The sequence below is a fragment of the Lemur catta genome, chromosome 23 (genome assembly GCF_020740605.2).
Source record: "Lemur catta isolate mLemCat1 chromosome 23, mLemCat1.pri, whole genome shotgun sequence".
Classification (NCBI taxonomy): domain Eukaryota; kingdom Metazoa; phylum Chordata; class Mammalia; order Primates; family Lemuridae; genus Lemur; species Lemur catta.
In genome coordinates, this window is record NC_059150.1 from 12053074 (window position 1) to 12066526 (window position 13453).

At 41.7% G+C, this 13453-nt stretch overlaps 1 protein-coding gene across 5 annotated transcripts in view; it reads left to right on the forward strand.

The window, feature by feature from the left end:
* The window catches only part of PROX1 (prospero homeobox 1), a 51829-nt gene that overhangs the window by 16389 nt on the left and 21987 nt on the right, over positions 1–13453 (forward strand). For 4 of the 5 annotated variants that reach the window (XM_045536493.1, XM_045536494.1, XM_045536496.1 and 1 more), the window contains 2 exons: positions 516–623; positions 6542–6736. In XM_045536493.1, coding sequence (XP_045392449.1) covers positions 516–623; positions 6542–6736 — 303 coding nt within the window. Of the gene's footprint in view, positions 1–515; positions 624–6541; positions 6737–10606; positions 11362–13453 lie in introns of those variants that run through there. The other variant, XM_045536497.1, reaches the window with a different exon arrangement.

Genomic DNA, 13453 nt, shown 5'->3' on the forward strand with positions numbered 1-13453 from the left:
TTAGATTAGCACTAAAAGGTAAAACGTGAAACTTGCATAATAGTGTTCAAAATAATGCATTTTATATTTTCATGTACATTAGTATAATAATTTAATGTAAACTGCAGAGTGTAGAGAGAAGAACAAACAGAACTGTAATTGCGAAGAAGAAAAATAAAACTCTTATGACAAGAGTTGCACAGTACATGTTGGGTGCATTTGTCTCCTTAGCAACAAGTGAACGTATACATAGCCTACCGACCTAAAACAAAGGGAATGTTTTGCCATCCTCACCACGGAGTAGCCAACTCCACTGTGCACCTCACCATCACATTTGGCAGTTTCTGACAGGCAATGGCCGCTTGGAGCAAACGGCAGCAAGTTAGCAATGGGTTCCATAGTCAGTGCCCTATATCTTCTCCTGTTCCCACAACTGCTTGCTGGGCCTCCAGACCCCCTGGACATGGGGCAGAATGGGGGAGGTGGTAGTTCTTGTGCTTCCAGGAATTTTTTTTCCTTAACTAATTGCATCCTACATGCAGGAAGGATTGTCACCCAATCATTTGAAAAAAGCAAAGCTCATGTTTTTTTATACCCGTTATCCCAGCTCCAATATGTTGAAGACCTACTTCTCCGACGTCAAGGTAGGGCCATTTTTTATTATTAATTTCTTCATTCTCTATGCACGTGGTAGTGATTTGAACTCCCAGAACTTAATGGAGATGAATGTGGAATCAGTTTATTCATACACCTGTGTTGTAATTGATTTAATGCCCTTGTCTTTTTGTCTAAAGGTGTGTTAAGCAAAGATGCCACTTGTGTATTAAGACTGAAGGACTGGTATTAATTAATAAGTCACATGGGTTTCTAATATAGTCCGGAAAACTTAGCCTCTGTCTTTATATGTCTGAGTAGCTTCTTGGAAGAAATTTTGGCTTGTAATGGATGGATGTGCTTTAGAGAATGTTTTTTTTTTTTTTCCTCTCTCTTCAGCAACAGTAAACTGTTTCTGTTTTTGTTTCTGTTGGTTTCCCCATATTTGTGCTTATGAAAGCAAACTCTAGCACCTCTTTTTCCCCCTGCCGAAAAGGAGCGTACATTGAAATTCTCTATGCAGTAGCTGCTTAAAAACAAAAGTGATGATTGTCTCTTATTTACAACTTAATTTGTTGTTGATGTGGAGTACACTGAGCATAAGGAGAATGAATAAAGTGACAGATTCAGGACACATTATTCAAATGAGGATATGAAAGCTGTCGGCCTACAGCTGCAGCCTCCTTCATTCTAGAGAATATGGGGACCTCCTGGTTCTCTGTGTATGTGTGTGTGTGTGCGTGTGTGTGTCTGCGTGTGGGTTTTAAGTAATTGTTTGCATCAACTTGATGTTGTGTTAATCATCTGTAACTTTTTAAAACATAGATTGGGTTTTGATGATGATAATGACACACATGGTATCATTATCCAAGGAACTTGATAAACACTACATTAGCCGAGATTAGTTTATTAGGGTTGGGTGTTTTTCCCCCACCCCTCCCCTGCCCACCCCCATATGTACAAGTTCTTATTTCTGCCACTGAGAACTCACAGGCTGCCAAAACATGCTTGCTCTTCCACCGCTCCCTGCATGCAGCTTGTTTTGTGCTCCGTGTCCAAGTGGCTTCAGTGGCCCCATTTTGCAGGCCAAACTCATTTCAGTTTCCTTCACTGATGTTTTATTTGGCCTTATAAGAAAAGTTCTGTTTTCCCTCCTGTTTGCTTTTGAATTGTGTATCAACTTCAGCCTTTTCTCTTCCTCCATCGCTGGCTGCGCTCCTTAAGTGGAAGGCATATTTTCTCCTCATTCGGTGCCAGCAAACTGGGCAAGATGGGGACGCAGAGAAAGTCAGGAACTTGAATGGCTGGTTAAGAATCATTAAGCACAAAAAAGGCTGAGTGATGCAGTAGGCCAAGAAGAGGGTTTGGGCTTTGTGGGGGGCCAATCTCCAAAAGGCAAATTGAAGGAAATTTGTCAACTGGTTGAGGACTGGCCAGCTTCTAGAGCCTGGTAGAACCTGGCAAAGTTTGTCTTCCAAGGAATCTTCCCAACACTCTAGTTCTAAGAGGGGCACATGGAGGAAAGGGAGAAAAAGATTATTGTGCACACACATGTGTGCATGTGCATGCATGTGTGTGTGTGTGTGTGTGTGTGTGTGTGTGTGCAGAGGTCCATGCTATCCCCTTCATGCCTTTTAGGGCAATGATCTGCAATGTTGGGATATAATAATGACAATACCCTATATTATTTATGTAGCACCTTTCATGTAGAAGGAGGCCAAAGAGCTTTACAAATGCATGGTTAGGGATCACTAACCCACCACTGAAATGCAGCCACCTGGGTGGTGCAGAGCAGCAGCCATTCTGAGGCAGCAGCACTACCCAGATGTTGATATTAGACACATTGATGTTTTGTGCATGTGCCTGCACACGTGTGTGATGGGGAGAGGAAAATAGGGTAGATTATCGATCTGCAGCTTTATAAATACTGTGCAATAGAAACCAATGAGAAACTTTTCCCCTTTCTCTAGAATGCTTCTAAAACTTCAGCTTTGCAAATAACTACTGACTGTACGAATAACAATTAAATACCTGGGTGAATATTTTATTTTCAAAAGCAATAATATTCAGATGATAGATTCTATCCATACCTTATCCATACTGGGAGAGAAGGCTGTTAAAGTATACGTGAGTCTGGTTAAATACCAATTATCCACTCTAATGGAGGGGAAACAGTAGGACATATAATGCAAAGCAGAAAATTACCAAAAGTCATTTCTCTTTTATTTTAGGAATGAATTATACATTTTTAACTTTCCTAATTATGTTTTTTTCTCTGGCTAGTAATAAATGAATTTGTATTCCCCAAGCTTACGCTGATGATAGTAGAGGGTCATGCATTGACAGGGAGAAGCAGTCCAGGCTAGGTATCCAGAAACTTTCCAGAACACAATGGCAGAACATTCCAGAATTTCTTTAATAGCAAAGATAATCCCAAGCTTGAATGTTGACAATGTATACACACACACACACACACACACACACATATCAGTATCTGTATCTAGACATCAATATATAGATATATAAATGTGGATAATTATTTGCAAGGCTAAAAGAGGTAGGATATTTCTCTACATATCAATATATAATCCAAAATTTTATTTTGGCCAGGATTCAAGAAATCACTACAGAAATCAGGGAAGGGACCTTAGGATTTTATCAGAAATGAAATCCTGCATCCTTTATCTTGAAAAAGACCTATTCATATATCCACTTACCATATAATACTTTTCCTAACGACATGAGCCAATACTTGGTCATGTCCACACGTATCTAAGAGAAGATTCCTAATTCTACTGAAACATACTTTTCCAAATCATAAAGTCATTTTATTGGAATAGTGATCAGAAGTTAATTTTTCAAGCAAAACACCAGGAAAAATAACATGAGCAGAAAATATTTTGTTTCATGAATAAGACATGGCCTAGCTGTCCGTCAGCACCCCAGTTGGAGGGTAGTGCTAGATGGGGTGAGTCCTCCGACTAGCCCCAGAGGGTGTGAGCAAACAAGAGTGGTGCACACTCCTTTGTGTTTTTCTTTAGGAATGGATACGGTGCTTGACTCTCCCCAAATGACTTCCATTTGGGTGAGAGGTAAATGCTTTTCCATTATCTTGGAAAGACAGAGGTAGAAGGAAATCATATACAACTCAGAGATGTTGGCATGGTGAGAGAAGTTCGTCTTCTACTTGGACGATGCATATGAAGGATGAAACCAGGGCCGACCCAGTTTAACTCCTAGAGTAAGAATCTAAACAAAGTTCTATGTTCTCACAGAGAGACCAACTTAATTCCCTCACAATGACATTTAGCCAGACAAAAAGCTGAGCTCATCAGGGATTCAAATCCTTTGAGAAGGGCAAGTGGACAAATGTGACAGAGATGCCCAGGACCGACGGGCCGCACCGTCTTCCTGTTCACTCCTGGGTGCTGATTTTAATGTATAAACTAATAACTCTTCGACCACTAAGTACAACAGATTCAGTGTCATTTTAGCTTTGAAGAACAGACGCTCACAGCTTTTCAAGCCGGCGGTGTTAAATGATGTATCTCATTCCCTCCACCCCTTGAGTCAACTGCTGCCTAGCCAGATTAAGGTGTCAGATTGATTTGTTTTATACATCTTTTGACCATGCTCATTGAATATTTAGGAAGTTTCTTCAGCCCATATTGAGGCTGAGATGTCCCGTGGGAAGCATTAATCAAAGTCACAGAGACTCGTACACTGTGGAAACACAGCCTCTTTATTGTAGCGATTAGTTTTTGCAGTAACACATTAACACACTACAGAGCTTTCCTTTATAGAACAATTGATCCTTTTCTTGTAAGCCACTACAGAACGAGGGAAATTAACTCTTTAAAGTTTAACACTTTTCCTCCCCCGATGTGAATATCTAGAAAAGAAGGGGGCTTTGCCTTTGCATTTTAGCCAGCAACTCAAACTGAACAAATTTGAGTTCACTTCTAGTGGAGGGAAACCCTGTTCTTCAAGCTGTTGTGCTGGTCATTTTGCTTGTCTCCTGTTTGGGGAGTCTGTTGTTTTTGTCCATTCTTTCTCTCTGGTATTTCCATTCTCCAACAATAAGCTTTAAATCTCCCTTTATGTCCCATTCGTAAATAATGGCCAGTGCACTTACTTTTTTGTCCTCCCCATTAGGTCATTCATGACCATTCTAGAAAAAAAATACCCTTCTATTTTTTTCCTCTACAGTACTCTTGTCCATATGAGACAATGTCTTGTAACAATGCAGAAGCCTAATCTCCATGTCAAAGCAATTTTCATTCTCCAGTGCACAGCCTGCTATCATTTTGTAATGTTTTGTTTCTTATTCTAAAAGAATTAAAAAGGAACAGTAAGCCGTCACGGGGGCCTGTAGTCCTTATCTCAGTGTCTGGAAATTTGGACAGTGTATTTTACTGCTGAGATAAAATGGAAAGAACTCCAAGTTCAGCAAATCGTAATGGGTTTAAGTTCTATTGAAATCGGCAACCAGAAGATCAGATAACGGGGGTCCTTCAGTTGTCTTTTTAATCGGGTTCCCCGCGAGGCTGAATAGAGACAGAGCAGACACACAGAGTGAAAATATAATTCTTGGATAGGTTAAGTACATGTTTGAACTCTTGCAAGCAGAAGCGATTTGCTGATGACTTAATCATTTTCTGGTCAATTATCTGTAAGGGCCCTTGCAACTCCATGGCAATTATGATGCAAGTTGGCCTTTTGGGAGAAACACCAGTCTCCCTGCTCCTGTTTCCTTGTGACTTCCATTCTCTGCCATAAATTTTCATTCATTTATTATCTTTCCTAGTATAGAAACAACTTTCTGTGTAGTAATTACAGCCCCAATACACACTTCAGCTGTCATCTTGTTGGAGTCTGGAGGTTCTCATGGCCGGTGTTTGATAAGTGCTCTTTGTTGATTTTTGATGAATGTACATCTTTTTCTGGGGGCCCAGGGAAGGGGATGCCTGTGATGACAAAAGGCAGGGGGTTGTCTGTCAGCCTGCCTGATATAAAGCTATGGATTTATTGGTTTTGACTTGGCAAGTTGAGACGCATCTGTCCTTTACGTGAACAGAGGACTGTCAATAAGGATGGTATCATTTGCAGTGCATCCAGGAAGACATCTTCATTTCAAAGGTCATCAGGAAACCTTGGTAAACAAAGTTTTAAAGCCTAACCATGTTATAGTAACTTGGCATTAAAAAAAATGTCATAAAGTTTCTGTCTATGCCGTCTGTGTACTGTGTCTTAACCATACCTCCCAAATGGCATAGACACTGAGGGAAGGGGGCATAGGTCTTATCCAGTGCTGGCTGTAGGGAGCAGACGAACAGGCACCAGGGGCTGATCAGACCTCCCTGGAAGTGAACGCTGTGGGCAAACACTAAGTGGAATCATAGCTGGTTGGGCATGGATCACCCATTACCAAAATATAAGCAAATGCCAAGTCCTCCTGTTTTGTGTGAAAGCCATTTTCCTGCACTGAAGGAGGCAGTAATGTGGTGATACAAATCCTCATTTTTAAAAAAATATATATCATACTAGTGGTGAAGTCATGTGCCTCATCATCTCTGGTACTTGAGTGGAACAACTCTCCCCAGGTTTCCATGGCTTAAATGAATTTCCATAAGAAGCATCCCAATACACGTTGCTCTACTGGAAGGTGAAAAACAATGTTTCAAAGGAAAGATATTCAGCTTAAGCAAAATCTGATTTAGAAGATGACTTTTCCATTTGAAATGTGGAGGGTTGTGATATGATTTTCATTATTGACAAGTTGTGTACTATCCTGTAAGTATATTTATTGTTCCTCTCCCCTCTCTTGCTGCCATTTTGGTGGATTTAAATACATACTTTTCCAAAGAAAGAGGGGAGGGGAACTTTAGAAATGCTTCAGATACTTAAAAAATAAATGAAGAAAAAAATGGCAATATTCTTACCTTTTTTTCAACATTTAAATTAACAGTTCAACAGATGCATTACCTCTCAGCTCATCAAGTGGTTTAGCAATTTCCGTGAGTTTTACTACATTCAGATGGAGAAGTACGCGCGTCAAGCCATCAACGATGGGGTCACCAGTACTGAAGAGCTGTCTATAACCAGAGACTGTGAGCTGTACAGGGCTCTGAACATGCACTACAATAAAGCAAATGACTTTGAGGTAGGAACTAATCTTTATTTTTCTTGGTCATTTTTCTTTTCTTTTTTTTTTTTTAATTTATTTTCCTTGGAAGTATACCCAAATCTGGTTTTGTATTGGTCTCTTGTGTAAGCATCCCCCAGTAGAGTAACAGGGAGGGCAGTAATGAAGAGATGCCGTGTTCCCCACCAGAATCATGGGCGGCCAACCCTCTGCCATTTCTGTCCCTATTCTCTGGCTTTTCAGCTTATATGGAAGACCCATTTGGCCACAGGAATGGGGACTGGGGAACCCAAAGAAAATGACAGCAAGGAGCCATATACGGAGTGATTTCTTTTCCAAGGAAGAGGTCCCTGCTCCAACAGGCCTTTTTCCTATGTTGCTTCTGGGATGTCAGTTGAGCTGATAGGTACTATGTGCAATGGTAGCTACAAAAGTTGTTTTCTAAAAAAGTCTGAGACTGTTGATGGGGGAGTGATTCCAGGTTTCTAACTTTAATTGACATGTATTTCCTTTATGGGGGAAACGGTATGAGAACTGACTAAGTACATATCATAAGAGATCCATCAACATCTTTTTGGTTTTGATTTTCTTCTTTTTGGAGGAGAGATTCGTGTGTTTCTTTAGCCTATGTGGACCTTCACAAGCATGTTAGTCTTTGTTCATACACTGTTATACACATGTCTATAAGTATATATATATTTATATATGTATATATCTCAACAGCATGCGTATTCTAGATACACACAAAGCAGTATAGACAATTCCCAGAAAGCAATATCCATGCAACAATGAAAGATGTGAGGCTATGAGTAAGGCATTTCTTTATGAGCTAATGTGGTGTCTCAGCAAACAGTTTTCATCACAACATGATGACTCTCTATGAGACAACACCAGCAAATCTCCCAGTCCTCACAAAGGCATTTTTGCTGAGCCCTGCTGGCTGAGGCAACAATAGTTGGAGGTGGGAATATGGCAAGAGTTCTGCAGGCTGAACCCCTGATGATAAGAGTAGACAGGCTGTGGCTTGACAAAGTTGGGCCATTTCTCCTATGATTTTTGGCTAGATGCTGTGCCGCCCTGAGGGTAGGAATTTTTTTTCCCACGTCTGCTTATGCATAGACCTAATATTAATAATCTTGCTCTCCTGGTATAGGTAGGCATCCAGGAATGCCCAGGAAGTTCACAACTGCAAAGGAAAGAAGGGCACCTTGGTCTGGCCTTGTCCATTAAGGGGCCCGACCCCTAGCACCCTAGTGTGCCTCCTGTTTGCCCATTCCTTTTTGGCTTTTCTCCACACTGTTCTTGGCAGTGCAGACCAGTTTGATGGCTTATAAAGAACTGAATGTGGAAGCTTAGCAAAATTTTTCTTTGAAAGTTTGAGTGGTTATACTGCAAGCTACCAATTTACCTCTGCTCTCCAAGACCAATATATTTCTTGCCAAACGTGTTAGAAATGAAATTTTTTTGTTTGCCAAACACATTAAAGTGGGGATTCTTCATGTACTGCTCCACTATTTTAAAATCTCTTGTTCTTAAAGTCTCCGTTGTAACACAGCACTGGTTCACTGTATTGACAGTACACTAGCAGATTTCTTCTAAAGCTAAAGAATATGATTATAGCTAAACATTTTAAAGAAATCTTATTAAGGGCTTCATTTCTCCTCCACCTTTCTGATAAGTCTATCACTGTAAACCTTAAGCTAAGAGACTCCTACTGGGTGCTAGGGAAGTATTTACATTATTTTGGGGCAAATATTCACTTGGCAGCGCACATCAACCTTCATAAAAGACTTGTCCAAGATTCAGGTGATAATTTCTGCATTTTTGCTGCATAACATACTCAAGAGAACAAATCCTTAAAGTGCGCATTAGGGTTTGCAGGGTTCTTTAAACCTTACCTGGTTGGCATTTAATCCCCTACTCGCAGCCTTAGGGCCAAAATGACACAAATAGGGGTGGCTGGCATCAAGAGGTCCCCAACAAGCTGCTGCATTTAGCATCATCTAAATCCTCTTTAATATGATTAACATCTGATATTTCTCTCTTTGTGAATCATATCCACTTCCAGCCAGGCCACCTCTCCTTTATCTGCAGAGGCTATTTTAAGACTGCTTCACTGCAAGGAGTATGGGGCCTGGACAGGAATTTTGTCATTTCTCATGTGACTTTGGAAAGTTATGGGACTACTCTGGGTCTGATTCCTCCTTCACTAAAAACGAGGCAAGAAAGAAGCAGGAACATGGATCGTGCCCTGGGCCCTCCACTGACATGATTATACATGCATACGTACATACACACACCCACCACCACACATGATCCTCATATCACTAAATCGTTTTTAAGTTAGCCTCTCAATTTGGCACATTTACTAACAAAAGCTTCAGATAAGGTGAGCCCTTCTTTTCCGTGCCTTTGTGCATGGAGGTCACTGCTTAAGTGAGATGCTTAAAAAGCCACTGTTATTATCTTTGTAACTTTGCCGGTGTGGGCCACGGCTGCAAGCCAAAAGTGGACCCGGCACCTCAAGCTAAATACCTCCCCTGATACTGTGTGCAGGGCTGGACATTCTGTATTTCAGTTTCTCCTCTTAAAGTCAAGCAAAATGAACCTATAGTTTCAGTATGAGCAAGTGAAGAAAATGGCAAAGTGGAGAACTGTACACCCTGTTTCTTTTTTAATTTTTAAACAGAGATGGAGCATGGGAGAGAGACTTTGAGGTCATGTCTACATAATGTCCAAAGATCCAGTCAATTCAAAGGAATATATTAACCCAACTGAGTATGAGCCGGTCAAGCAATAATATGTCTTATTGATTGCATTCTTAAATATCTCCATCAGTTGTTGGTAGCAATCGTAAAATAGCTAACATTTATTGATTGTTTACTAATGTTCCAGGCACTCTTATAAGCGTTTTGCCAGTATTAACTTATTTAATGTGGGCAATAATAATGACACTGATACCAATGTAATAACAAGGGAAACTTCGATTTGCCTGAAGCTTTATAGTTTTTAAAGTTGTTCTAGATGGGTGAGGGCAGGGCGCCCCAGGGCGAGAGGAGAAGGTTCGAGGATGAGGCTCCTGCTTCCCCTCCCTCACTGTTGGTTTGTTCTTCCTTCTTTTTCTTCTCTACCCCTTGTCTTTTTTCAGCTTTCTGCTCCTTCTCTTCCTCTGTTGCTTGCTGGTGGCACCTCTGTCATTGCTTAGCACTACCCCCCTCCAGTCCCTGCCGCTGCTGGCTCTCAAGCTAGAGAGGCTGCTGACCCCTGGCCCACAGGGAAACAAAGCAGATGGGAAGGTTTGTCACTAGCAAAGAGGGAGTGGCTTGCAACTCTCTCCTCCTCTAGACCCTGCATGTCCTGGCCTTTATGAGTCAGGACCTTCTAAGTGGCAGGGGTGCTTGTTCTGCCTTTTGTGTCAATTTACCCAATTGCCGAGATTGTTGGCACAGCGTTCAGACTTAGGGTGGTGAGCACTTGAGAAGACCCAAGGGATGTGGCAGAATACACTGAAGGCGAGAAAAAAAATGAACTACACTTTTAGCTTGTGCTCAAGGGAGTCAAGTTGGCGATACCGCTTGGAGCGGGGCAACTCTCTTCTGAACGTGGGTTTGCGAAGGTGTGCAGGAGCAGAGGGGTGTGCGATTTCGGGCTGCACACATTTAATGAGATTGGCAACAATAAATTTGTCTTTCCAGGTGTGATGGTATATATTTCCATACTTCATTCTCACTTCACTTTGAAGAGCTTCCAAAAAATTTTTTTATGGGGAGGGAAAGGAGGTTTGGGATTCCTTCCCAGTTTTTAAATTATACCGATCCTTGTGATTTTAGGGGCGTATGAGTTGAATTTTATTGCTTTTTTTTTTCCTTTCCCTCACCACTGCGGCAGGGAAGGAAGAGAATGATCACTGTCAGTTTCCGAGGCTGGTTCACCTGTTCTGCAAAGAACTCGACTAAGGCAACTGACTTGTGTAACTCGCACGAGTTAATGGCACTACCAATCAGATAGCCAAGACTTGTCAGCCTAGGTCGGACTGCATTACCTAGGCTGGCCACTTTCACAGGGTGAAGATGAGAAAGGCAGAATGATCCAAAGCTTGCGGGGTCTGAGTTGGGCTGAGTGTAAGTAGAGAAGAGAATGTGACAGACACCTTCATTAAGGCGCATCGAATGCTCTTTCTCATTCTGGGGTACCATGAGGTAGCGTTTTCCCAGCACCACCACCATGGGAAGCCACATTCCTTCATGAGCCCCTTGGTGGCTGGTCATTTACCTGTAGACAGAGTCCAAGTTCCCATCAAAAATGACTAATCTCCCCTGTCCTCACTAATGGCCCAGGTTTTGGTGTGGAAGGCTTCGAAATCCGTTGACTGGGGAACCTGATCCATTCGTTAGCGGGTTTGTCAATGTCATCTCCTAAGGCACTAATATCTCACTGGGCAGACGCTCAGTCCTACAGCCTGTGGGTTTGGCATCTTTCTAGGTGACGCGTGACAGGCAAGAAGGGTACTTCTGCAGACCTCTTTTATGCATTTCCTTACTTTCCTCTGGAAAATAGAAAATTTAAAAAAGCAGCACCCCTCACATGCACCCCCACTTCCGGCAAACACACACACACTTATGGGGCATATTCTCAACACTGCGCCTACCCCCCCCCTTCCCAGCCCACTCCCACTTCCAATAAAACCCGCGTTTAAGAAGATTTAATGTTTTTGGAAATCTTTCATTTGCATTGTCGTCTCTTTAAAGAGAAATGAGGACAGGTGGATTTAGGAAGCGCTTCCCTCTGCTCCAAATAGATACTTAAATATGAGTGATCATTTGGAAAACTGGCACATGAGTGAAAACCTTTTACTGCTGTTGCAGTCTTTTGGCCTCAAAGCCGCTGAGCCGTTGAAATGATTGCACGACGCACTCTTGGTGGGTGGCGAGGAGGAAGAGAAACCCTTACCATTTCTTCCTGTGCCAGTCCCACCATTGACAAGCCAAATTGATCTTTTAAGAGACTAAATGAATGTTCTCTAAATATATGTATACACATGGCTGTCTGGGAACATACTCCTTCTAGGGAGCGATCGCCTGAAATTTGAAGGAGAGCGAGGTAAAGACACCAGGTTGGGACTGGGGTTGGAGGGTTGGGGGTGGGTAGAGGGGGGGAATGGTGTGCGTGCGTGAGGCTTCATTTTTGTACCGCTGTCCTTTTGGGATTCGAGGTGTTCATCAGTATAATGAAGCGGGCCCATTGATTTATCATCTATTTGGTAATGTCATTGCATTTTTAGCTCCCTGTGTCTTTTTTGTCATTGGGTTACATTCAAGCACAGTAAGATCAACTTTAAAACCTCCTTACTCAACAGCTTTATTAGTTATAGCATTCCATGACCTTTCTCAACATTCTTAAAGAACAAGATACAGTGTAATGTCGCTTTACTTTGCTTATTGTCCTTTGTTGGGGTGAACAAAGCATTTTCTACAGTGGCTATAGCACATAATTATACAGCTTTCAATAGCAGTGTCTTGGCACATATCAAAGTTCAGAGGAGCCTTTAGAAAAAAAAAAGATGTTTTGTGGCAGCCTAGGGAGGGTCTCATCTTTCCTTCAGAAAATAGTTCAAGGCTCTTCTGTCAAGCTTCCCTACTTAGAGCTTTTTCTCCTCCTGCTTCATAAAGTTTAAAGGGGATTCAGTGGAGTTCTATGATCTATTTCCTTTGAAAGATTGTTCCTCGGCACAGAGAGGCCCTTTGACTTCAAGAGTTCACAGATTCATGTCTTTAGGTATCATATGTCTGACCTTATCAGTTACTCCATTTAATGTAGGAGAAAAAGTCTCAACTCTTTGTGTTTGTCTGTTTTGCCTCTGTGAAATGATTTGGTGAAAAGACCATCCTTTTTAACACACCACTGAGAGGCCGTTTCTGACTGTAACCTACCCTGTGGCTTTTCTCTCTTTAAAAAAAAAAAAAAAAAATTGTCCTTGTGTTTTGTGTATGGATGAGTTCACAGTGAGAATAGAATTATACAAGGGCAGGCAGGCGCACACACAAAAAAATCTTTTGCTTTTCCTCCCTCACCTCCAGCCACCCCTCCCCCAAATGATCTATTGGCTCTCTCGGTGACTGTACCCCAACAGGCGAAGCCATTTAGCAAACACAGAGGTAGCGGCTGTGGCGCTGGGACAGTGGTGGGTTTTCCTTTGCTTCGACCTACCCCTAAGGCCTTCATAATTAATTGTCCTTCAGAGATGAGGAAAGTTCAGGAACAGTGTGTGGAATGATGCCTATTGTCTGACATTCAGTTCTCCTTGCTTTGGCTTTTTTTCTTCGTCCCACAAAGGGTTATCAATAGGAGAAAGAGAGCAAGTTCTCTTCTGAGAGCCGCTGGTGGTGGCTGGAGCTTTCAGTGGGATGTTATCATTGTGTTCGGCCCATCCTGGATTAAATGTCTGAAGAAGTTCTAACAACCTTTTGAACGCCAGCCTGTTTATTTTGTCTAGATGAAACAAACTCATTTAGCAAACCAACGCTGGCTCGAAGTTGGAGATCCCTTTTCACATGGCAAGAGCACATTTTTAAATCAAATTTCCTCATTTTCCCCCCCAGGATGTTATTTCACTTTTTAACCGTTTGGTTCTTTGTCAGTCATAGGGCAGAAATTTTAATGATCATTTCACTCATTTCTCTTAAAGACATCAATATAAATGTCCGACAATAATTTTTTTTTTTTTTACAAGCGTTC